General features: G+C 46.1%; 1 protein-coding gene across 2 annotated transcripts in view; it reads left to right on the forward strand.

Moving 5' to 3' along the window:
• Positions 1-13262: 13262 nt before the first annotated feature.
• Positions 13263-22668, forward strand: part of Col2a1 (collagen type II alpha 1 chain) — a 30129-nt gene continuing 20723 nt past the window's right edge. The window contains exons 1-11 of one of the 2 annotated variants that reach the window (XM_026400655.2): positions 13263-13347; positions 17421-17627; positions 19046-19062; positions 19339-19371; positions 19469-19501; positions 19605-19658; positions 19804-19905; positions 20926-21003; positions 21630-21674; positions 21785-21838; positions 22210-22263. In XM_026400655.2, coding sequence (XP_026256440.1) covers positions 13263-13347; positions 17421-17627; positions 19046-19062; positions 19339-19371; positions 19469-19501; positions 19605-19658; positions 19804-19905; positions 20926-21003; positions 21630-21674; positions 21785-21838; positions 22210-22263 — 762 coding nt within the window. The remainder of the gene's footprint in view (positions 13348-17420; positions 17628-19045; positions 19063-19338; positions 19372-19468; positions 19502-19604; positions 19659-19803; positions 19906-20925; positions 21004-21629; positions 21675-21784; positions 21839-22209; positions 22264-22668) is intronic. The other variant, XM_026400656.2, reaches the window with a different exon arrangement.

Below are 22668 nucleotides of genomic sequence, written 5' to 3' on the forward strand. Positions count from 1 at the left end.
TTCCTCGTTTCCAAAGTGGTGCTGGTGACAGAGGGTTCAGCTGGGAACTGGTCCACATTTTGGCATGTGTTCTAGGTCTCTTGTTAGCTTGCTAATTTATCATCAATGTCTTATTCAGGGAATAGATTTGCCCCTTATTGAATTTTTATACATAGTTGTTTCTGTGGCTGGGCAGTAACCATGCACGAGTGTTACCATTCCACCAGTTCAGAGCACTCCATTTACCTGGAGAAACAGGACTGCACTTGAAGCGGACAGAGAAAAAGAAAGTGAGGGCTGGGGATGTGGCTCAAGCGGTAGCGCGCTAGCCTGGCATGCGAGCGGCCCGGGTTCGATCCTCAGCACCTCATACCAACAAAGATGTTGTGTCCACCGATAACTAAAAAATAAATATTAAAATTCTCTCTCTCTCTCTCTCTTAAAAAAAGAAAGAAAGAAAGTGGACGAACTGGAAGGCCCCAGCTCTCCTTTATCTCTGACCCAAACTAGGTACTCCTTGGACAAGAATCCTGCCAGGGCAGGGTCCAGAGTGGAAACTTGAAGGGGCACCGAAAAGCTCAGAGATCAAGATTAAGAGGATTTTATTGTAACATTTCAAAGATAAAAACGAATGCATAAAATCCATGATGAACGAAATATCAACATTTTACACAAAGACAGGTCAGTGTTACTGATTTTTCCTTTTGCTTGGGCTCCAGTTTGGCTGGACATAGCACTTCTCCCCCCACTCCACCCCGCTCAAGCTCAACCCCATGTCTCATTTTCCCCATCTCTAAGTCAAGAGGATTAAGGCATTTGACCACTAAGGAGCCTGCTGGGCCCTGATGTTTATGGCTTGGTAATGAAGTGCCATTGAATAATGAGAGAGCATTTAACAAAGTGCTAATTGTGTAGCCCAGACAACAGTGCTGGTGGGGTGACAGAGCATCTTAGTGGAGACAAGGGACAGCAACAGGGTTGAGGCAGCTGGAGGAGATAAAGACATTTGGCCAGCTTTCTCTTGCTGTTTCCCACTGGGCACAGATCACCAGCAATGGGAGGGAGACGATTCGCTCTCCTTTCCTGACTCTGCTCTGGAGCTGGGCTTATATTCAGTCTAAACCCAGAGAAGGTTCATTCAGGTGTGGCTTGTGACTCAGGGCCTGTGGCTAACAAAGCTTTCCAAGCTTATCTGCAGGGTGCTTGTAACCTGCCCATGGAGGGGCAGCTGCAGAGGTAACTTGCTCTGATATCCTGAGACGCAACCAGTACTTGTCCACCCTCCTCCTTTGCCCAGGGATGACCAAAACATCATGGCTTACTCTCTCGTATCCTTCCTGACCTGAAGACACTGCTTTCTGTACTGAACCCTCTAAGTTTGGCATGACATGGACACATGAGAAGATCTGTGAGCACAAAGCTTACGAAATTCTATGGCTATGTCAAGACAAATCAGCTAATAATCACGTAGTTGGGGAATCCCATTTTCAAAGTGAATCACTTGCACCTCCACATCACCCAAGTCAAGATGAAGTTCTCAGTGAGACTCTGTAAATTGATGCTCCACCCATTGGGACAGCCTTGTTGCTCGTGGGACTCAATTTCCTTAGAGCCTATTTCAGATGTACACAGTTCCTGAACCTTCACAAGCTGAGAGATGAAGACTCATCTCTGCCATGTCATTCATCACATCACATTTGATGGTCCTGTTTAGAACAGCAAGAGTATCTAACTCTTCAGGAAAACCCACCTCTTCTCTTTGGCCCTAGTGTTTCTCAGCTGCTTGCTGAGCTGTATGTAGGAGGGGCAGCTAAAGACACATGGCATTGGAAAAAGCAGTGGCCTCCACCCTGGATGGGAAGAATAGCTCCCTTCATGGGGACTGCACTGGGAGCCAGGGTTCTGCAGGTCCCAGAGCGAGGAAGTGAATCAGCCCTTCCCTACCTTGAGCCATCCAGGCCCCTTCAGTCCCCTTTGGTGGTGTGGTATTTGGACATATTTTGTCAAAAACTAATGAACATCTCGCTTAGACGCTGGAAACAAACATAAGCTGCAGCCAATTCTTACACTTGCTAAGGGATGAATAAGTCCCTCTGGCTTCCCAACCAGCCAGGCCCAACAAGTGAAGTTAGAGACTGAGAAGTGAGTCCTTGGCCTTCACAGGGACTCATCCATCAGAGTGTGACCCTAGCTGGCTGCAGAAGCCCGAGAGTATCAGTTCTCCACCTTGGGCATATGTTGGATTCACCTGGGGGACATAAAAACTGTTGATACCTGAGTCCCCCCTCCCAGAAATCCTGATTTATTAGGTTTAGGGTGCAGTCACAGCATTGGGATTTTTTTAAAAGTTCTCCAAGTGATCCAAATATGCAGTCAACTTTGGGAACCACTACCCTAGATCCAAGTTTCTCAAACTTCAATGTACAAACAAATGATCTCAGGATCTTGTTAAAATGTAGATTATGATTCAGTAGGTCTGAGGAGGAACCAGAACTTGTGTATGTCTGACTAGCTCCAGGTGATGTAATGCAGCTGGTCTGCAGACAAAACTTTGAGTAGCAAGGACATGCTGCATAGTCCAATATGGTAGCTACCAACCATCTATAGCTACTTAATTAAAATTAAAAGCAATTAAATTTAAGTAAACTTTAAAAATTCATTTCCTCAACTGCCTTAGCCACACTTCAAGTGCTCACAGTCACATGTGGTTGAAGCCACAATATTTTGCAGCACACATAGAGAATATTTTCATCATTCCAGAAAGTTCTGTTAGACAGACCTTAGAGCAGCTGCTTGTCTCTGAACTTCTATTCAAGTTGCCACATCTTGGAATGTGAATGGAAGCTTTCTTAGTGGCAGGGAATATGAAACAGTTTTTTTTTTTTTGTACTGATCACATAGTGCCTGTACACTATACACATAATAGGTGCTCAGTTAATACTAGATCAGGTTAGGGCATTTATGTTTGACAGGAACTACTGTCAAAGTAAGCACTAGCTGATTAACTGATGTCTGTTTGGGTATCAGCATTCCCATGGAGTAGTATTCAGGAAAGCTCAATGGACCTGTTTTCTTGGCAGACAGCAGTTTTGAAGTTGACTGCATGTTAGATAACTATTATAAAGCAACACTGTAACTGCACCCCAAACCAGTAAGTGACTATGTTGCAATGGGAATGTTTCCCTTACACCTAGCTTGCCCAGGATTCAGGCAAGAATAAGGAGGGCTGCATGAGGTCTCCCCTACCAGATCATCTGCCCACCATTCATCATTTTATAGCCCTGGAAGTGGCTAAGTTGCCCAGGTTCAGCTTCATCTCTCAAGTCCAATTCAGAGGAGAAAAACTGAGACATTCCCTCTCTCCGTGTCTCTTGCGGCATTTTTCCTGGGCCTTGGGAAAGGGAAATGCCTGGAGAAGGCTTGCTTCCATTCCTGGGTAACTGTACTCTCTTCTTGGGCAACTGGACACAGATATATCTGGACAAGGATGCTGAGTCCCAGAAGCACAGGACCGTCTGTTGTAGTCATACTGGGTAGGAAAGTTACACCTTCAGCCAAGTGATCTCTCGTTTTAACTTCACAGTGGTTCAATCATGGATCATTGGTATAAAACTAAATTCTGCTAAGATCAGAGAAGTAGTAGAAAGGAAACTAGAGCTGGTTTCTCATCACATGCAGCCAACCCATTTTACTGATGACAAACTGGAGTCCACAGAAGAAAGCAATATGATCAAGATTACGCAGCAGGTTACTTATGAAATAGAGGTTTCCTGACCCCAGGGTCAGTGTTCTTTTCGCTACTCTATGCCCAAGAGATTTTCAAGAATGTATAAACACTCAAGTAGAATAGAAATAAAAATAGAATTTTATATAAATTTGTATTATATTTCACTGCATTATTGTCACTATGGCATAATTGTTGCACCCTGTTTTTTAGTCCAAAAATTGATTTATAACTTTTCATCAAGTCATTGTCACATGGTATGATTCTGTTCATCATGCCATTTAAAAGATAAACAGAGCAGCAGCAATGTGTTCACCAGTAGCATATAACACACATGATTTCTCATATACTGCAAGCCCCCAGCCCCAGAATTCTCAGCGTTGTCAGATTCTGAAAGCTGACTTGCATGATTTGTTTAGTGCTCTGCAGAACTAATGCAAACACATCTTGTATGCATGGTGCTGAGGACAGCATGCCAGATCAGGAAACCAGGTGGCAATACAGAATCTTCAGACACACAAGATTAAATTTTGCAAATCCATAGTTTTCAACAACGTAGTAAATCTTCTTAAGTGTAATATTTCAACTACAATGCATAAATCATTAACAACCAATATGTTAATATGTCAGATCAGAAAAATGTTCATGAAGAAATGACATGCCTTGATTTGGACTATTTAATTTTAGCATATATTCATGAGTATTTTGTGTATCTTTTTTTGGAGGGGAAGCAGTACTGGGGATTGAACTCAGGGGCACTCAACCACTGAGCCATATCCCCAGCCCTATTTTGTATTTTATTTAGAGACAGAGTCTCACTGCATTGCTTAGCACCTCACTTTGCTGAGGCTGGCTTTGAACTCATTATTCTCGTATCTCAGCCTCCTGAGATGCTAGGATTACAGGCATGCACCACTGTGCCCAGCTATTCTGTGCATTTTAATCTGACAACAAAGACTGTTAAGTAATATTTTTTTATTTTTAAAAAAGCTTTACATAATGGTCTCACCCCCCCCTTTGGAGTATCAGGTATTGAACTCAGGGTCACTCATCTCTAAGTCACATCCCCAGCCCTTTTTGTATTTCATTTAGAGATAGGGTATCACTGAGTTGCTTAACTAAGGTCTCCCTTGATTTTTGCTGTGGCTGGCTTTGAACTTGTGATCCTCCTGCCTCAGCCTTCTGAGCTCCTGGGATTATAGGAAGCTGAGACAGGAGAACTTCGAGTTTAAAGCCAGCCTCTGCAATGGCGAGGTGCTAAGCTAATTAGTGAGACCCTGTCTCTAAATAAAATAAAAAATAGGGGATGTGGCTCAGTGATCAAGTGCCTCTGAATTCAATTCCTGGTACCCATCCCACAAAAAAAGGCTTGCAGGTAGTTTTCTTTCAAATACTGGTCTTTCCATGATATAACCAACTTGTCCTTTGGTTTAAGCTGATAGTTATTGATAGCTATCTGTCTCCCTACCTAAGCTTCCTGATAAACTTAGGAGGTCCTGTTTTCCTAATTGGGGAAAAGTCATGCTGAAATATTGGGTCTATTTATCTTCAGTGCCAAGTTTCCTTCCCAGGTAATATTGAAAGTTTGTGAATCCAGAGTTTGTGTTACTGACTTCACAATAATTAAAACATCTTCAACTTCATACCTTAAATTCCAGGATATCCATCCATCAACCCAGAGCCTATCAGTTGTAATCCAAACTCATAAAACATAACTGTTCAGACAAAAAATTTAACAGGACCCAACTAAATTAAAAACAGAGAAGTGAGATTGTCGTGTGTGTGTGTGTGTGTGTGTGTGTGTGTGTCTGTGTGAGATTGTCTCCTTATATTATGGTAGGCATGTAGTAAATATATAGGGTGGAGACCCAGGAATGAGACACTAATGACAATAAACCTTTACTCTGAGCCTCCCAGGTAAAGCATTCTGCTGGCTTCACTCATGTTACTTCAATTACTGGTTCACAGGGTGCTCTGCACAGCGGAGCTAAAAGAATGCTGGCCGAGGAATGAGACAGGGAAGGGGACAGGAGGGAAGTGGGGGAGACAAAGAGAAGGAGTGAGGGTACTGGGTGGGTTGTGAGCTAAGGAGGTGGCCCGCAGGCTGGAGTCGGGGCATGGGGGTACAAAGGACAGCGATGATCTGGCTGCCCCACACAGGTGTCTCTGGTGGGGGCAGACAAGGTCCCTCACTGAGTTTGTGGCACACACTGTCCTTCTACTCCCTCTCCAGATTGTTTTTGGCAGCAGAGCCAACTAGAGACTTCTCACATGTTCCCTTGAGCTTTTCAGGGACTTCCTGGAGGGCAGGCCCACCCCACAGAGCAGGATAAACTTGGTTTCCAGGGGCCAGCTGGCTTTCTCTGAGTAGTGAATAACCTGCAAGAACCAAAGAAGATCCAGTCAACTCCATGCCTTCAATGATACTGCCCATTCAGGAGCACTCAACTCTCAGGAGTCCCTGAAGGGTACCACTTCACATTAATTAAGGCGGTAGTAGGAAGGAAGGAAAGGTAGCACATCCACTTCCCTCCCAGCTTTGCCTTGAAACTTCCCATGGAATCCAGATGTCACGTTCTAATTGTGGGCCAGTTTCTTCCTAGTATAATCCCATTTCCTAATGGAGAAACGAAATGTAGGAAAGTAACCTCCTACCCACTTCAGAAGGAGCCAATCTCCTGAGAGTTAACACATTCACACACACAGCAGCAGCAGCAGGCTTTTCCATTCCTCTCTGTCTTAGTCTGTTTTCTGGAGCTGTAACAAAATATCTGAGACTGGGTTATTTATAAGGAAAAAGTATATTTTGACTCATGGTTCTGGAGACTGGAAAGTCCAAGAGCATGGTGCTAGTGAGGGCATTATGTTGCTTCATCTCATGGTGGAAAAGGAAAAGGCAAGCAGGTGTATGTGGAAGAGAATGAACAGATGAGCCAGTCTTGATTTAAAGACAGAAGAAGAAGGAGGAGGAGGAGGAGGAGGAGGAGGAGGAGGAGGAGGAGGAGGAGGAGGAGAAGGAGAAGGAGAAGGAGAAGGAGAAGGAGAAGGAGAAGGAGAAGGAGAAGGAGAAGGAGGAGAAGGAGAAGACCCACTTGCAGAATGAACTCCTTTCTGCAAGAAAGACATTTAATCCACTTACTGACATAATCATCTCCTAAGTCTTCATCTCCCAACTCCTTTATATGGCAAATTTCAACATGAAATTTCAGGGGAGTCAGGGAAGCCATATTTAAAACATAGCACTCTCCCTAACTCCTATCACCCTTCTGCTACCTTAAACCCAGGCCCCCTGTTTGAGCTGCCTGCATCTAGGGCACATGAGCCCAAGCATCCTAACTGCTGGCCACACTCTTTCTATTTAAAGCTAGATATTATCTATTCATCCACCAGCAGTTAGATTTCTTGAATCTTTGTGTTTTGGTACCAGGGATTAAACCCAGGGGTGCTTTACCACTGAGCCATGTCCCCAGCCCTTTTTGTTTTTTATTTTGAGGCAGAGTCTCACTAAGTTGCTCAGGACCTCACTGACTTGCTGAAGCTGGCCTTGAACTTTTGATCCTTCTGTCTTAGCCTCCCAAAAGGCTGGGATTAGAGGTGTGTGCCATGATGCCTATGATTTCTCTAGTCTTAATGCACAGAAGAGCTATCTGGAAAACTTGGTAAAAGCTAATTCTGATTTAGTAGCTTCTGTTTTTCTAACCCAGGGTAGTTTGATGCTGCTAGTCCATGGTCCAAACTTGCATTTGAAGAATTTAGAGCACTCACTAGGTGACAGCACTGTGCAGATAGACTTTGTAGGGTAAATTTTGGTTTCTAAGTTATGGACCCTGCTCTCCAGGAGGTAATCAAATAGACTCACATGGGGTTTCTTACACATTTGAGGGATGGATGGATAGATGCATGAATGACTTAAGGCACAACTTCATGGTACTGGTTGTACACAAGTTCATTAAGAGAAAAAGCCAGACAGATAGGAGGTAGAAGCCACTCATCTTGCCATGTCTCACGAGTAATTGACCCCTCAAAGGTGTTCACTGTGCCATTGCTTGGTGCTCTCTGGCTCTTGGAAATGGCTGTAGTCTGATGTGGAACCCATTGCTTCATATGGAACTCTGCTGAGAGTGCTTGAACATCTCTGCATTGAGGCATTTATTTTCTTCCCTGAACTTCAGAACCATTAAGAGCTGACCCATTCCTTAAAGCCAGATACTATGAACTTCAAGAAAATGCAAAGATTTTGCCTGGAAAAAATTTTTTAATGAAATGGGGAGATCATTTATGGATAAAAATATAGCCAGTTTTCAAAAAGTAAATCTGACAAGCCCAGACATCATTATTCATAGCCCCCCAAAACCTACCTAATAGGAGATAAGTAAAAGGGAAAAGCAAGAAGTAAGGCAGGTCTGAGCCAGATGCAGTGACAACTAGCACCCTTCAAGGAGTCTTACATGTCTGGCCTTGATTTCATCCTTACTTCTGTGTCTTATTCCCAGGGGCCTTGAGGCTGACTCTGCACTGTTCTGGAACCCCTGCCATGTCTTCTTGTTCACTGGCACTTGTTTGGACTCCAACAGGACCTGTTTTACCCTCTCAATATATCTCTGCCTTTGCAAACCCCACTCATCCTTGGAGTCTCTCGCAGAAAACCTCCCTCAGCTTATTCTTCCCCTCCCCCTTCCTTCCTCCCTACTCCTCTTTTTCATCCCTCCTCTAGCCTCCTCTCCCCTCTGTTTCCTTTTCTTTAACCATCAATGCCTTCTCTCCTCTTCTCTTCTCCCTCTCTCTTACACAGAGTATCTTTCTTGCAATATTTTTCATCAACATTTTCCTCTTGTATCCTCTAGAGATTTGGAGGTAGCATCTGAATACTCTGTTTCCCCACTTCACACAGAAGTGGGTGTTTAGTACAAATGCTAAATGAATTTGTGTGGCACTGGGACAGGACTAAAGAGACTGGGTGGGATTCTTAATGCTGTTTGCATTTGAGAATACATAGTAACACATTTATGCTCCTATGGAATGGAATGTACGCCATAAATCTGGAAAAAACCTATCCTGGACAGTCCTGATCCTGTTACTCTGGCCCAAAAATGCCAAAGGAAAACATAAACACATCTTGAAAGGCTGTCTGAATCCAGCCCAACCAACAGAGTCTGGGTGTCAGAGAGGAGGCTGTGCCCACCCCCTCTCCTGGGCTGTCTGTGTGAAGTGTGTGCATTCACCACCTGCCATATTTGGGGTGGTTTTAACTCTTTGGAATGTGAATCCTTCCTCACTTTATCACTATTTTTAAATGGGGTTTATGTAGAGGAAGAGAAAGAGATCTTTTCTTTAGGGTCTGCCTACAAAAATCTTTCTCAATAAGACTGTGTCTACAAGAGTCTAAATTTAATATGCCTATAAAAGAGAGAGAAAATCATGAAATGGTTATTTTTGTCTACCCATCACAGAATTAGTGATTTAATCCATCTGTTTTGCTGAGTTTGTCTGATTTGACACTATCGTATCTGTTTAACTGCTAACTGTTGTACCTACTGTTATGCATGTTGGGCTTAGAGGTAAGTGAATGATCATGGTCATCTGGATCTTCTCCTCAGACATTCGTGTCCATTTTCTACCAAGCAGGGAAGACAGAGAGCTTTATTTTAAGTACAATAGCTCCAGAAATTGTGGCACTTCCTCAACTATCTGACCCTCGTATAAGGTTTTGCACATTAAATGAACGAACACTTATTTTCATTATGTTTTTAATTAACTTTTATTGGGGCATTATAATTATGCATAATAATGGGATTCACTGTGACAATTCTTATATGCATATATCATAATTGGGTCAATTTCAGTCCCCAGTACCTTCCCTTTTCCTCCTGCTTCTTCCTCTCATTCCCTTCCTCTACTCTACTGACCGCCCTTCTAATTTCATAATGTTTAAAATGGAATCATATTCCCCTGTCTCCTCTGAGAGACCATATTAAACCTAAATTAACACTTTACTGAACATTTAAGTTCATCATTATCAGCCACAGGGACTGTAGAAGATGCTGTAAATGAAGACAATAGGGCCTTTGACTCTGTGCCCTATTGACCCTAGGCTTCCATTTCTCATGTTCATCATGTCAACCTCATATTGCTCCTCTGTCTCCTCTCTTATGGTCCCTCCTTCCCATTTTTATTGCACTGTCTTCCCAAAACTGCTCTCTTATCTTTTGTCTATTGTCTGCCTCAAATCAGTGAGGTCAAATGATGCTACTTGTTAATACATTATGTGAACTATGGACTCACAGACACAGTAAAAGTTATTCTACTTATTCTATAAAATGCATAAGCATAAGCTTTAGTATGTAACATAAATTGTGGCTACTCAGAGGATTATTTCCCCCTTCTTTTAGATCTCATGGGAATGCACTGGATAATGAAATGGTTAGATAAAACATCTGCAAATCAGTAAATCAGTGATTTTTCATTTTTCTTTCTTTCTTTTCTTTTTTTCTTTTTTCTTTTTTCTTTCTTTTTTTTTGCTACACATAGGCTTAATTCTAGTTTGAATCACAAATTAGAGGTTTTAAAATTGTAGTTGCTTGAATTCATGGACAGATAACATTAATACTGATGTTTAGTCGGCTTTAGAATTTAAATAATTTCAATAGTTTATTTTGACTTTTTCAACTTATTTTATATTTTTTTTTGCTCTTGTCAATTCCCATCTCCAATGAATCTGGAATATAGGAGCTTAGGGTCAACAGGGTACAGAATTAATGATTTTATAGTCCCCAGGGTTCTCATCTTTCAATGAAGAAGTAGGAAACTAAACTTGACTTTTACAGATGGACTATGATTATTGGAAAGAATCCAGCGCACTTATATGTAGATACAGCCTATTGGCAAAGATGAATTACAGAGTTAAAGAAGGAAATTAAGAGCACATTAGTAATGCAAGTATGTATCACTCTGCTGCTCAATAACCTAAGTTGTTTGGGGGTAAATTTCCATTTTTTTCATATATTTTAGTGTTTTCTCCCAAATTCTTTTTTCTATTCCTGATGAATTTTTTTGACCATTTGTATTTAAGAACAATTGCTTGAATGTCTATATTTGAAGTTGCTTATTTATTTATTTATTTATATCAGAGATTGAATCTAGGGGCACTTAACCACTGAGCCACATCCCTGGCCCTTCTTTATATTTGTTTTTGTTTTTTAAGACAGGGCCTCACCAAGTTGCTGAGTATGGATTTGAACTTGCTGTTCTCCTGCCTCAGACTCCTGAGCTGCTGGGATTACAAGTGTGCACCATCACACCTGGCTTATAGTTGCTTATGTATTGGTTGTATCATAGGATAAATTCTACTTTGCATCTAAATTAATTAGCCCACAAGTTCTTACCTATGTGCTAACAAAACCAAAAGGTCTTAACTATGTGCTAAAATTGTGTTAGGTACAGTCCTGTCCCCAAGGAGCTTCCATGATCACTGGTGAGACAAGACCAGTGAAAATAAGAGGGGGGAATGAAAACCACACAAAAAATGTAGGTAGCTTAGAGTACAGGTGTGGATATAGGCTATAGATGCCAGAGGGAACCAGGAAGGAGGGAAACAAGGCATTCTACAGATAGATACTGGGAAAGCCTTCTCTTAACAAGTATGCAGAATTTGGTTATTCTACCTTCTAGGTGGAGAAGATGGGACCCATGGCCCCAAGAAGAACATGGGACCCTGCAGCTTGAGGTGAGCTTTCTTCTAGCAGAGGCTAGGACTGGGGAAGGGCCTAGAGCTGAATGCAAGACTTTGAAGATAGAAGGATTGGGAGACAAGGAAGGTTCATGACAGATAAAGGAGATGTTCTACAGTGGTCTAATCCTTCAACTTCTCCATCCAGACTGTACAAAACATAAAATCATCTTTTAAATAATAGAATTCTTTTTTCCTCTCTCCAGCCAGCATACTTGCACAGAAATTAAGTTGTCACACACTTGGAACTTCTGTTTCTAGTTTGAGAATCTTCAAAGGGTGAGGTGGGAAGCCCAAACCCTCCTGCAAATGTGAACCCGGTTGGTGATGTCTAGGAGTAAACCTCCACAGAACCCAGTTCCTCGGAGAGGAAAGGTCTGCTTTAGTAAGACCCTAAACTCTGAATTTCATATTTGCTTTAAGTTCTTTGGGCACCATCTCATTCATGAGGAAGAAGGTCTGTACGGGAAATGTTCCTCGTTGGTAGCAAAGGAGACTCCAAGGCCCAAAAGAGGAAATCAGCTGGGCTGGGGAGAAAGCTGTTTGGGCTAAGCTGCGGGAAGGCAGTCACTGGGGGGAGGCGAGGTGAAGTAGGAAACAGAGGGCCAAGGGACCAACTAGGAAATTCTGGCGCTTCTCCCCTAGCTCACAGAACTTGGTCCAGCTGGAGCGGCCTCCTGGCTCCCTGGCTTGGGCCGCACATTGACCAACTGCCCCTGGCCAGTCCTACTAGAAGTGCCCACTCCCCCGCGGGGACTCCCGGACCCCCGCCAGGAACAGTAGACACCACGTCTGAGCCTGGAAGTAGACAGTGCCCCCTCCTCCATCCGGGCAGCGTGCACCGTGCACCGTTTTGTCTCAGCTCCCTAGGTTCTTTGCGGCTCCTTCAGCCCCTTCCTAGGACCTGCCCCTGCCCCCACACCTCCACACAGGTCTCTCTGTGCAGGAACACACAGGCCCCTTTCCTGGCCGTCTGCTCAGGCCAACGTCTGCCTAGTCTCCAGAGGACACTCTTTCATCGCTTAGCTAGATGGGGGAGGGATTGGGGAGGGGGGCATCGCTCTGAATCTCCAGGTGGGAGTCCAGAGCCAGGTACACCCGGAAAGTGCTAGAAGATAGGTCGGGGCAATCTCCAAAAGTGGCTCTACCAACCGGTCTTCAAGATTTAGGACCCCGGACAATTCGTAGGCTCCCCTCCGCCACCACTTCCAAACGCCAACGCTGTGCCCCTCTCCCCCTACTGCTATTGCTTTCCTCTTTCCTGCCTGTCCTTTCGGTCCTGGTCTAGGGCTCGTGGCATGTGCCTCTGCAAACAACCCCCTCCCCTCCAACCCCGGTAGAACTCCGAGGGGAGGGCCGAGAGGCCCCCCCTTCCAGCCTGTGGATGGAGAGGGCAGTGTCACAGTCCCAGGTGGAGGGGGGGAGCTGGGGACCATCTCATCGCCCCGCCCGATCAGGCCACTGGGCACACAGAGGTGGGGGGCAAGAAGCCTGGCGGGCGCAGAGGGGGATCCGGCCCTGGCAGGTGCGGGCTCTGGCTGGGCCCGGGCGGGCTCCGGGGGCGGGGTCTCAGGTTACAGCCCCGCAGGGGGCCGGGGGGCGGCCCGCGGTTTGGGTGAATTTGCCAGCCTGGAGAGGGACCGGGTGCATATAACGGGCGCCGCTGCCGGGAGAAGACGCAGAGCGCTGCTGGGCTGCCGGGACTCCCGCCTTCTCCTTCTAAACCAAGGGCCTTCTGCATGAGGGCGCGGTAGAGACCCGGACCCGCGCCGCGCTCCTGCCGCCTCGCCGCTCTCCGCCCGGGCCCGGCTCTGCCAGGCCCCGCGGTGAGCCATGATCCGCCTCGGGGCTCCCCAGACGCTGGTACTGCTGACGCTGCTCGTTGCCGCTGTCCTTCGGTGTCAGGGCCAGGATGTCCGTAAGTAGCCCACAAGTCCCTGCCTGCTTCCCTTCAATGCGTCCTTTCTTATCCTCGTCCCCAGCCTGCTGTGGCTCCGGAGCGAAAGAGTCGGTGTTAGAAAGGCTCTCAGAGTGGTTGAGCCTCGAGATTTAGGCGCAGGATATGAGGGACTCACTAAGCCGAGTTCTGCAAGTGAAGGGCTCCGTTCCAGCGTCCTCAGTGCTGATCGCGGCTGGAGGCAATTGCAGGTCTCTATATTGAGCGAGAATATTGAACTTGTAAAGTGTCGGATTCGAGAAGTTTGTGCACCGATATAAACGTGCTCTTTTCCATCAGTTCTGATAGGTCCACAAGCATTCAGCTCGCCTTTCTAAGGCACTTCGAGTTCAGCAAAACAGATTATGGCCCATCGAATTTAGAAGAACTAGGAAAGAGATCGATCGAGGAAGCGAAAAGGATGACTTCGTAGCCTTCCAGGGGTTGGAGGTTAAGGGGTTCAAAGAGGAGTTAGACAAAGAGGACTAACTCTGACACTGGTGGGCTGAAATCTGAGGCCACAAAGAAAAGCTGCGGAGAGGCGCTAGGGGACCTCGGGCGCATATCTTGAGTTCCCTCCGCTCCCGGCTGGACCCAGAGTAAGGTGCAGCCCTCATCTCGGGTTCCTCCCTTCCCTCTTCTGGGTGAAGGCTACAGAAACTTTCCGTAGGAGAGGCCTTCTGAAAGGCGATAACATTAGAACCAGACCAGCTTTTCAAATGGCCCTGAAAATAGCACCCCAGAAGACTGAGGTCTTCTTCCCCTATTCCTTCCAGAGGTACTTCAATGAGATACTTTTCTAAGCTTTTGGAACTCACTGAGCCAGGCTGCTGGTGTGTGTGTGTGTGTGTGTGTGTGTGTGTGTGTGTGTGTGTGTGTAAGGGGACATGGCTGGTTGGTTGCTGTGATTGTTTCAGCGGAATATAGTTACAGATGGCAGTTTTACAGTTTGGTCTAAAGGCAGTTCGGACCGCACCTTTCCACTGCCCCCTTCAAAAAGTCCACTGTCTGGGATTATATTCAGGACAAACGAAGCCTGGAAAGTGTATTAGGTAAAGAGGATTTTTTTCCACGTGTTTGGGCACGTTTCCGATGGCTGGGATTCCAGCCCCGTCTTTGTATGTTACAGATTGTAAATCAATCGCAGGTGAAACTTTTTTTGGGGGAGGGGAGATCAAAGTCTCTCTGCCTTGTAGGCTTTGTGCGCTCTCGCCTGCCACCAGGCTGTCGCCAGAGATGATTTGGAAGGCGGCGGACCCAGGCGGACTTTCCGTTCATTAGAACTACTGATTCCGGCGGGGGCAGGGCTGGAGTCCGCGATGCAGCAGGAAGCCAGGGGCAGAAGGCTGGCTGCATCGCCCAGTAGTTTACTAAGCTGAGTCCCGCTCCGAATCATTTGGGGAATACGGCGTGTCTGGACGTCGTCTAGGCTCAGACTGACTGGTTTTTTTTTTTTTTTTTTTTTTTTTACAAAATTTGCAAGCACACATCCAACAAATCTGTCTTCTTGACTGATCTCGCTTTAGTGCCCAATGAGATTTAACAGGGTGACTAAAATAATTCCCCAAGTTTTCAATTGAGATCATCGGGACTCGGTTAAGCGGCAGAGCGTTCACTGCCGCATCTTTTCAGGCACAGAGTGAATTCCGTAGCTCTTTGGGTCCAAACCTTCCAGTCGCCGCTCCTTCTCCCAAGGGAAGTTATTCAGCATCTGAACCACTGATTTTACACACTGCCTCGTCCCGTTTACTCAGGGCGCACCCCCGACCTCGGCGACGCCTGGGGTCCGCAGATCCAAAGATGTGACGTGGGGGAAAAGCGCAGCCTGCGTGGACGTCAGGAATGTCAGAAACCTCGAATCTGCCACGCCCCTCCTCCCCATCTTTCCACGAGTTAGAGAAACTTCTTGGCGTCTACTTCTTTGACCCACATCTGCATTTCACAGCCCTCGCCTCTGAAAGTGCCCCTGGCTCAGGGGAGAGACCTCAATCCTCCTTTGTAAGGCTGTTTGAGTTAGGAGATTGGCAGCGATGGCTTCCAGATGGGGCTGAAACCCTGCCCGTATTTATTTAAACTGGTTCCTCGCGGAGACCTGTGAATTGGGCTCTGTATGCGCTCGAGAAAAGCCCCATTCATGAGAGGCTGGGTCCGGTGGGTTCCCCGGGACTCTCCGACCCCCTCTCCCACAATGCCCCCCTGTGCCAGCCCGCCGCCACCTCCCGGGCTCCAGCCCTGTGCGAAGAGGCGGCAAAGCAAACAGTTCCCCGAAAGAGGTAGCTTTTTAATTGGCCTGCCACAAAGAATCACTTATAGAGCGCTTGGGTAATGAAGGGAACCGGATCAGGCGCGCTGGGATGCTATCTGCAGCCGTTTTCGTGCAGCAATTATGGTAGCGCTGTTCTCCTCCGTCCACACCTAAGGGATCCAGTTACGGTGCTGGCTCCTTTCAGGGGCAGTCATTTAATCCCACTTTTTACTCTCCCAGTGTCTGCGGGCGAGCCGCGTCCAAAGCCTCAGCCACAAAGAGTCAACCAGTGGCTCTCACACCCAATGCTGCCCGGCCCCGCCCCTGCGCCCGCGCATCCCGCGGGCGGCTCTTCCTGGAGAAATCTGATCCGCTTTTTCAACGCACCCGCCTCTCCCGGCATCGCCCCCTTTCCTTCCCCAGCCCTCTAGGGTGGGAGTGGGCTCTTCCATAGTCTAGAATGGGCACCATTACCGACGCCCCCTCTCCTCTTTCACCTTGCTCATCTCCTTCATTTTAGCGGTGGGTGTGACCCAACAGCTTCGATGTTTCCTTTGGGATCCCCTCATCTTTCCGATGACTATCTTACCTAAAGGGTAAATGGATTTCTTCTAGTGAAAAAGAAAAGAGAAACATTTATCTTGAGATTTGCTCTCTCCTTCAAGAGCAGTGGGCGGGTCCGTAGCTCTCCACGCTTACTGGGTTTGTGGCTCTATCCTATTATTCATCCACTGCTGTTGCCTTTGCTTTGGGGATTTTGATGAGAAAAACAGCGCTGGGCGCTCCCTAGCACGTGGTGCGGGCTCTTCAGCCCTTGGCGCTCTAAGGACTGCTCTTGTCAGCACAGGTTTCATTTGCAGCATGAATTCCAGACGGCAGGGCACTGGTGGAGAGGGACCAGTCCGGTGCTATTCTTCATCTGCATTCTTGGAGGAGGCCAAGACCTGACGGGCCAATCTTAGCCCAGGCCGAGCATTTAAAGCCTCCTGTCCACAAATTGAGGTGCTGTCTGAAGATGGAGACAGGGCCTCTGGGGGGGGGGCACTCTAGAGGTCAGCACTGGGGTGGGGTGGGGTCCCTTCAGCCGGGCTTATCTTTCAAGTCATTTATTTGTCTGCCCTGGCCCCAAGTGTGTTATTCAAATGTGCCTGTTCTTCTTCCTAAATTGGTCCTAATGCTAACATGGTGTAAACAATGTGGCAATATTCTAATTCTAATAACCCCTCCTTTCCCTGACCCTTTTCCCTTATATACACATTTTGTGGAGCCTGGCTGTTCATAGATTCTAATTTTTGTGGATCGAATTTTCTACATTCTCACTAAATTTTAGCTGTCAGCTGCATTTAGCAAATTCCACATTCCTAAAGGAAGGTGAAAAAGAAGACCTCTCTGTACTTTGGCTTTGTGTTCTCACCATTTTCCAGTCTTCTCTACTTTTAAATTCCTTGGCTTACTGCTCAGAGTCCTCTTCCTGCACACCTTCCAAATCACCCTCATCACCAGATCTCCCCCATACTGGATGGATGAAAAGAATATAGTACATTGACCCCCCCCCCATCTTAATTGCTGGGTCAGAATTTTCACTGTGAATAAACAGCAGAGTACAAGGCACATACTAAATATTTGTGGAATACATGGAAGAATGAATGATATGTTTGAAAAAATAATTTATAAATTCTCTCTTAGTTGTGCTCCACATTCTTCAGCATTTGAGTGATGTCAAGTTGACTGCAACCTCTTTCTCTTTCTCTTCTGGCTCTCCACCCCACCTGCCCTTCGCTCTCTGCTTGCTCCACCCCACTTGGTGCAGAGGAGGCTGGCAGCTGTTTGCAGGATGGGCAGAGGTATAATGATAAGGATGTATGGAAGCCTGAGCCCTGCCGGATCTGTGTCTGTGACACTGGGACTGTCCTCTGCGATGACATAATCTGTGAAGACGTGAAAGACTGCCTCAGCCCTGAGATCCCCTTCGGAGAGTGCTGCCCCATCTGCCCAGCTGACCTCACCACTACCAGTGGTCGTAATTTATTTATTTATTGTTTAACATAAATAAATTACTTGCAGGCACAGCAAATACCACCACCCCCCCTGCCATGGATGTTGGTAACCTCTGCAAAGCAGAAGGGCTGGTTATCCATGGGACCCCAGCAGCAGAAAGGGGCAGAAAGGAAAGGCCACTTCTCATTTGCAGGTTGAAACCCAGTGAATCCGGGACACTAGAGGGGTCCTTCCTCACCCAACATCTCCAAAAACTATGCTTCTGACACATATGGAAATACAGATGTAATTCCACAAAAGTACCTTCTCTGAAATCATATCTGCAAATTACTAGGGCCACAATGGAGAGCAAATACTCTAGCCAAACCATGAGTTAATTCCTCCTCTGTCACCTACACCTTGTATCTCTATAGACCTCCACGCATATGGTCCTCTGTATGGAGAAACCTCTGCGGGTGAGTAGGGAGACAGAGGAGGGGGATTCTACTTTGAGGTATGGAACATTGGTGGTATTTCCTCTTTGCTTTTAACTCCCTTGAACTTGACCACCAATTAAAGTTAACAGGAAGAGGAGGGGCTGGGTTCTGGAGTTCAGTGGTAAAGAGTGAAGATGGATCCAGGGTAGAACCCCATGTCCCTGCACTCTGGTGGGTAGTTATTTACTCCCCGCTCAAACCAGTGCTGGTGGATGATGATATGTGCAGGGGACCCCTCCCTAGCACTCAAACAAATGTCCTGAGTGGTGATACATATCTAGGCTTCTTGGGTAGCCCTCACTGTTCCTTTCAGAAAGGACAGTTGAAAAGGGAGCGAGAAGTTGCCTTTCCTTAACACTTCCCTACCACAGGCTCTTTGTATGGTACAGACTTCCCATCATTTCTGAGGGGTCCAGGCCAGTGAAGTGTTGATTGCCCTAGGATTTTGCTGCTGTGGTGTGGGAGAGGGATTGGCTTGGGATTTGGGATGGCCCTGGCTGCAGTGCTTTTGGTAACTTCTGTGTCCTACTGTTTTTTTGTGCTTGCTTCAAGGAGACACGACTCTAATGTAAGACTTTCTAAGTCCCTAACTCTTCTTCTGGGAGGGTTTAGCATTGAGAAGGGCTTCTGGCCCTTTGGGGGAAAGAGAATTTTTCATACTTTCTTCCTTGGTGGCTGATTCCATCTTGGGCTCTTTCTTTTCTCTTTGCCCTGCTGGTTCTTTTGCATGCTGCCTGCTTTTTGAATAGCAAAGTCTGAGACACCTTTATTCTTCATGGGTTCTCAACAACCCTAGGGACACTGTGACCTTAACATTCCAATAGAAAGGTTCAGTGAAGTAACAAGAAGCAGCCTTTTTCCTTGGTTATGTCCTTTGATCCTCTAAAAAGAGTGTCTGAGTGACAAGAGCTTATCCATCTGAAGAATCTTACCATCTCCTCTATTTTTTTTTCCTTTGCAGGAAAACCAGGACCAAAGGTAAAGGCTTTTTTTATTTCCTTTTGTACTTCTTCAGAAGCCATGCTAGGCTGATCCAGTCTGAGATTATCTACTTACTTATTTATTTAATGATACTAGCCATCAAACCCAGGGTTTTGCTCTACTCCTGAGCTGCATCCCCAGTCCTGATTATTTCTTTAGACATCAGAAGATGTCTGTTTCAGAGGGCACCTCAATACTGGGACTGCTGGGCACGGTTTTAGATGGGGTTTAGTGGTTTACTCAGCTTAATCCTGTGAATGTTTGATGTTTCAGGGACAGAAAGGAGAACCAGGAGACATCAAGGATGTAAGTACAAATTATTCTCACATCATGAGCATCTGCTGCTCTAAGTGGTTGTTGCCTGTACACTCCTCTAACTGGCCATCCTGTGGGTCTTTCACAGATCGTAGGACCCAGAGGACCTCCTGGGCCTCAGGTAAGAAAGAAAGAAGTTTCTTCCCCCATCCCTCCCTAGCTGCATCTGGGTTACTGATCTGCAGGTTCCTGAACTTGTGGTCATCTATGTTCTTTACCTTCAGGGACCTGCAGGAGAACAAGGACCCAGAGGTGATCGTGGTGACAAAGGTGAAAAAGTGAGTAGAGAACAACACTGCTTGACCTCTGTAGACTCCCCATGTCGTCCAAGGCCTATGTGTGCCTGACTATGTCCTCAAGAGCTGCCTATAATCAGATGGCTCTTGAAGAGCTTTCCACTGATGCCTTTTTTTTTCTGCCAAGGGTGCTCCTGGACCTCGTGGCAGAGATGGAGAGCCTGGAACCCCTGGTAATCCTGGCCCCCCTGGTCCTCCTGGCCCTCCTGGTCCCTCTGGCCTCGGTGGAGTAAGTATCCTCATTTCCCCTTCCCTCAGGCTGTCCCTCCAGAAATGTGGCTTCTAAATTGCTACTTGCACTTACCTGGATGGCTCCCAGGGCTGCCAGTAGTGTGTACATAGCTTGTCCTTGGGCTTTGCCCCCAGCCCTATAATTGCATAGAATCACATATTAGGAATGAGACTGCGGTGCTACAGGCTGACACCCCCCCACACACACTGGGTTTCTGTAAAGAAAGTTTTCAGTTACCTGGCTTCCTGATGTCTGTGCCATGTGGTTGATTCTTGGAGGTGGGTTTAGGGGCTTAGGGAAAGGATGACTGGGCACTTGTATTTTTTTGGAAGAGGAGTGACCACTGTCCTTGGAAGACATTTATTCTTGGTCCTTGCCAAGTACATTCCAAGCAACTATTCATTCGCATGAAAGAGCCCCACTGAGTAAAGGTGTGTGGCTAAAGTCGTGCTTGGAATTAAACCAATCAACAAATTATATTATTGCCCAGTTTTTGCAGGTTTGCCATTTTGATGTTTGCTGTGTTTTAAATTCTCAAACTTAAACGGGCTCACAGACGCCTACTACATCCCTTACTGAAATATTTCAAGACTTTTGATTTTAGTCCTTTGCTGGGCATTAGAGAACAAAGACCACCTTTAAAAGTGATGTTTTAGCTATATTTCTCAATATATGTTAAATAATGTATGTAATGTTTTAGGGTATACAAATAATTCTATACAATGAAATACAAGGAACTGACACTCCTCCAAATACTTCTTCTTCTAGTGAAATGTTTTTGCCACTGTAATTTTTTTCAAGTGTAAAAAGAATAGGATTTAATGAAGTGTTGCCACTATCACTTAGTAACATTCCCAAAACTATTTCTCAGGTATCATTGGTAATTCTGATTAATGCCAGATTAGTCTCTAACAGGGATTATCCAAGTAGACTTCTTTATCTCTTGATACAGCTGCCCAGCAAGTGGGAAGAGCCTACTTCTTCTCAACCTCCTAATGTTGTTGGGTTGATTTGCAGAACTTTGCTGCCCAGATGGCTGGAGGATTTGATGAGAAGGCTGGTGGTGCCCAGATGGGAGTAATGCAAGGACCAATGGTAAGAAAAGACAATAGTTCTTTGCAGCCCAAATGGCAGGAGGTGGCCCTTAGCAGAGCCAGAGAGTCTGACAATCTCTGTTTTGTAGATAATTGCTTAGAGCAGCTCTTCTCCTTCAGTTATGTAACCGACCCTTTAGTTAGCCCAACATATTTGTTTTTTAATGGTGATGGATGCCAGTTTTAATGATGCACTGGAGTGACTAAGGAAAAGGAGGATGGAGAGATACATATAGTTGATGTGTTAGAAGGCCAGTCGCTATTGCTCTTGGAATGAGAACTGAAGAAGGCAGACAGCAGCCACTGTTCTCCAGCATCCACAAGACTTCCAGCAGGAAATATCAGCCCTGCAGTCCTGACTTGGCACATGCTAAATGAAACTCAGACTTTAGTAAACATGGCTCCTATCCAGGAGAAAGCAAGGCCAACTTCTCTATCCAAATGGTGCCTATAAATAAAAATGGATGGTTTTGTGAGGAGTGGGAAATAAGAGGGAGCAGCCACTGTAGGGCCCCTGCCCATAGAGTATCTTCTTTTGTCCAGGCGTTTGACTGGGAGAAGGTGGCATCTTGGAGGCCACCGGTGAAGTATATATAAGTAAACCTCTGATTTTCTGTTCTAATACAGGGCCCCATGGGACCTCGAGGACCTCCAGGTCCTGCTGGTGCTCCTGTAAGTATTGAGTTTTTTCCTCTTGGGGGTGTTGTAGGTGCCTGTCAAACTCTCTGGTATCTTAGCATGGTTTGTGGGGGTCAGCCTGATATCCTCATTTTCTTTTTTAGGGTCCTCAAGGATTTCAAGGCAACCCTGGTGAACCCGGTGAACCTGGCGTCTCTGTGAGTAGCAGCAGGGGCCCCACTGTACCCTGGAGAGCCTCTGATGATAGACCCCTCGGACCCTAGCTGCCATCCCCTTTTGGGTTCTGCCAGCTCTTTCCCACAGTGAGATGGCCCAGGAAAAATTAAGATGTCACTTCCTGGCTATGGAAGAACTCTGGAAGAGAACCAAATGTGGCTAGACCATCAGGAACTCTGACATGACAGTCCCCTAGCCTGCATTATCCATCACTTCCTGGACAATGATCTGTTCTGCACCTTGACTCTGATCTTTTCTTCTGTATAGGAGAATGGGTTTTCAAAACTACTATCCCTGAGTTTTGTTCACCATTAGGTGTCTCCCCCTCTAACCATCTTTACTTTGTTTGTAGGGTCCCATGGGTCCCCGTGGTCCTCCTGGCCCCCCTGGGAAACCTGGTGATGATGTGAGTATACCCGGGTAGTCAAATGGGAATTTGCCTCCTTTGAAAAGACCCCGACAGGGTGTGTTCTGGGGGGGTGATAGGGAGGTACTTGGGTGGAAGCATCTTGAGGAACAAGAGTCAGTCCAAAACTCTGATTCTACCTTCCTTGTGCATGCCCACTTGAGACTTAGCTTTCAAGTTTCCTGGAGACTGTTTGGATCCAATGAGAAAGGAAATAATGAAAACATCATTAGCCTCAGGAAGGGAAATTGAGAAGGGAGAGGAAAAACACAAGGCGGAAGGATGTTGAGAAGAACAAACAAAGAGAGAAATCATTCAACGCCCCAACATTATCTCAATTGTAAATGAGTTAGAAAAAGCTCAGCCTGAGTCAGGATGTCTACAAAGGATGCAAATAAAGTGAAG

This window comes from Urocitellus parryii, chromosome 5, assembly GCF_045843805.1.
Source record: "Urocitellus parryii isolate mUroPar1 chromosome 5, mUroPar1.hap1, whole genome shotgun sequence".
Taxonomy (NCBI): Eukaryota; Metazoa; Chordata; class Mammalia; order Rodentia; family Sciuridae; genus Urocitellus; species Urocitellus parryii.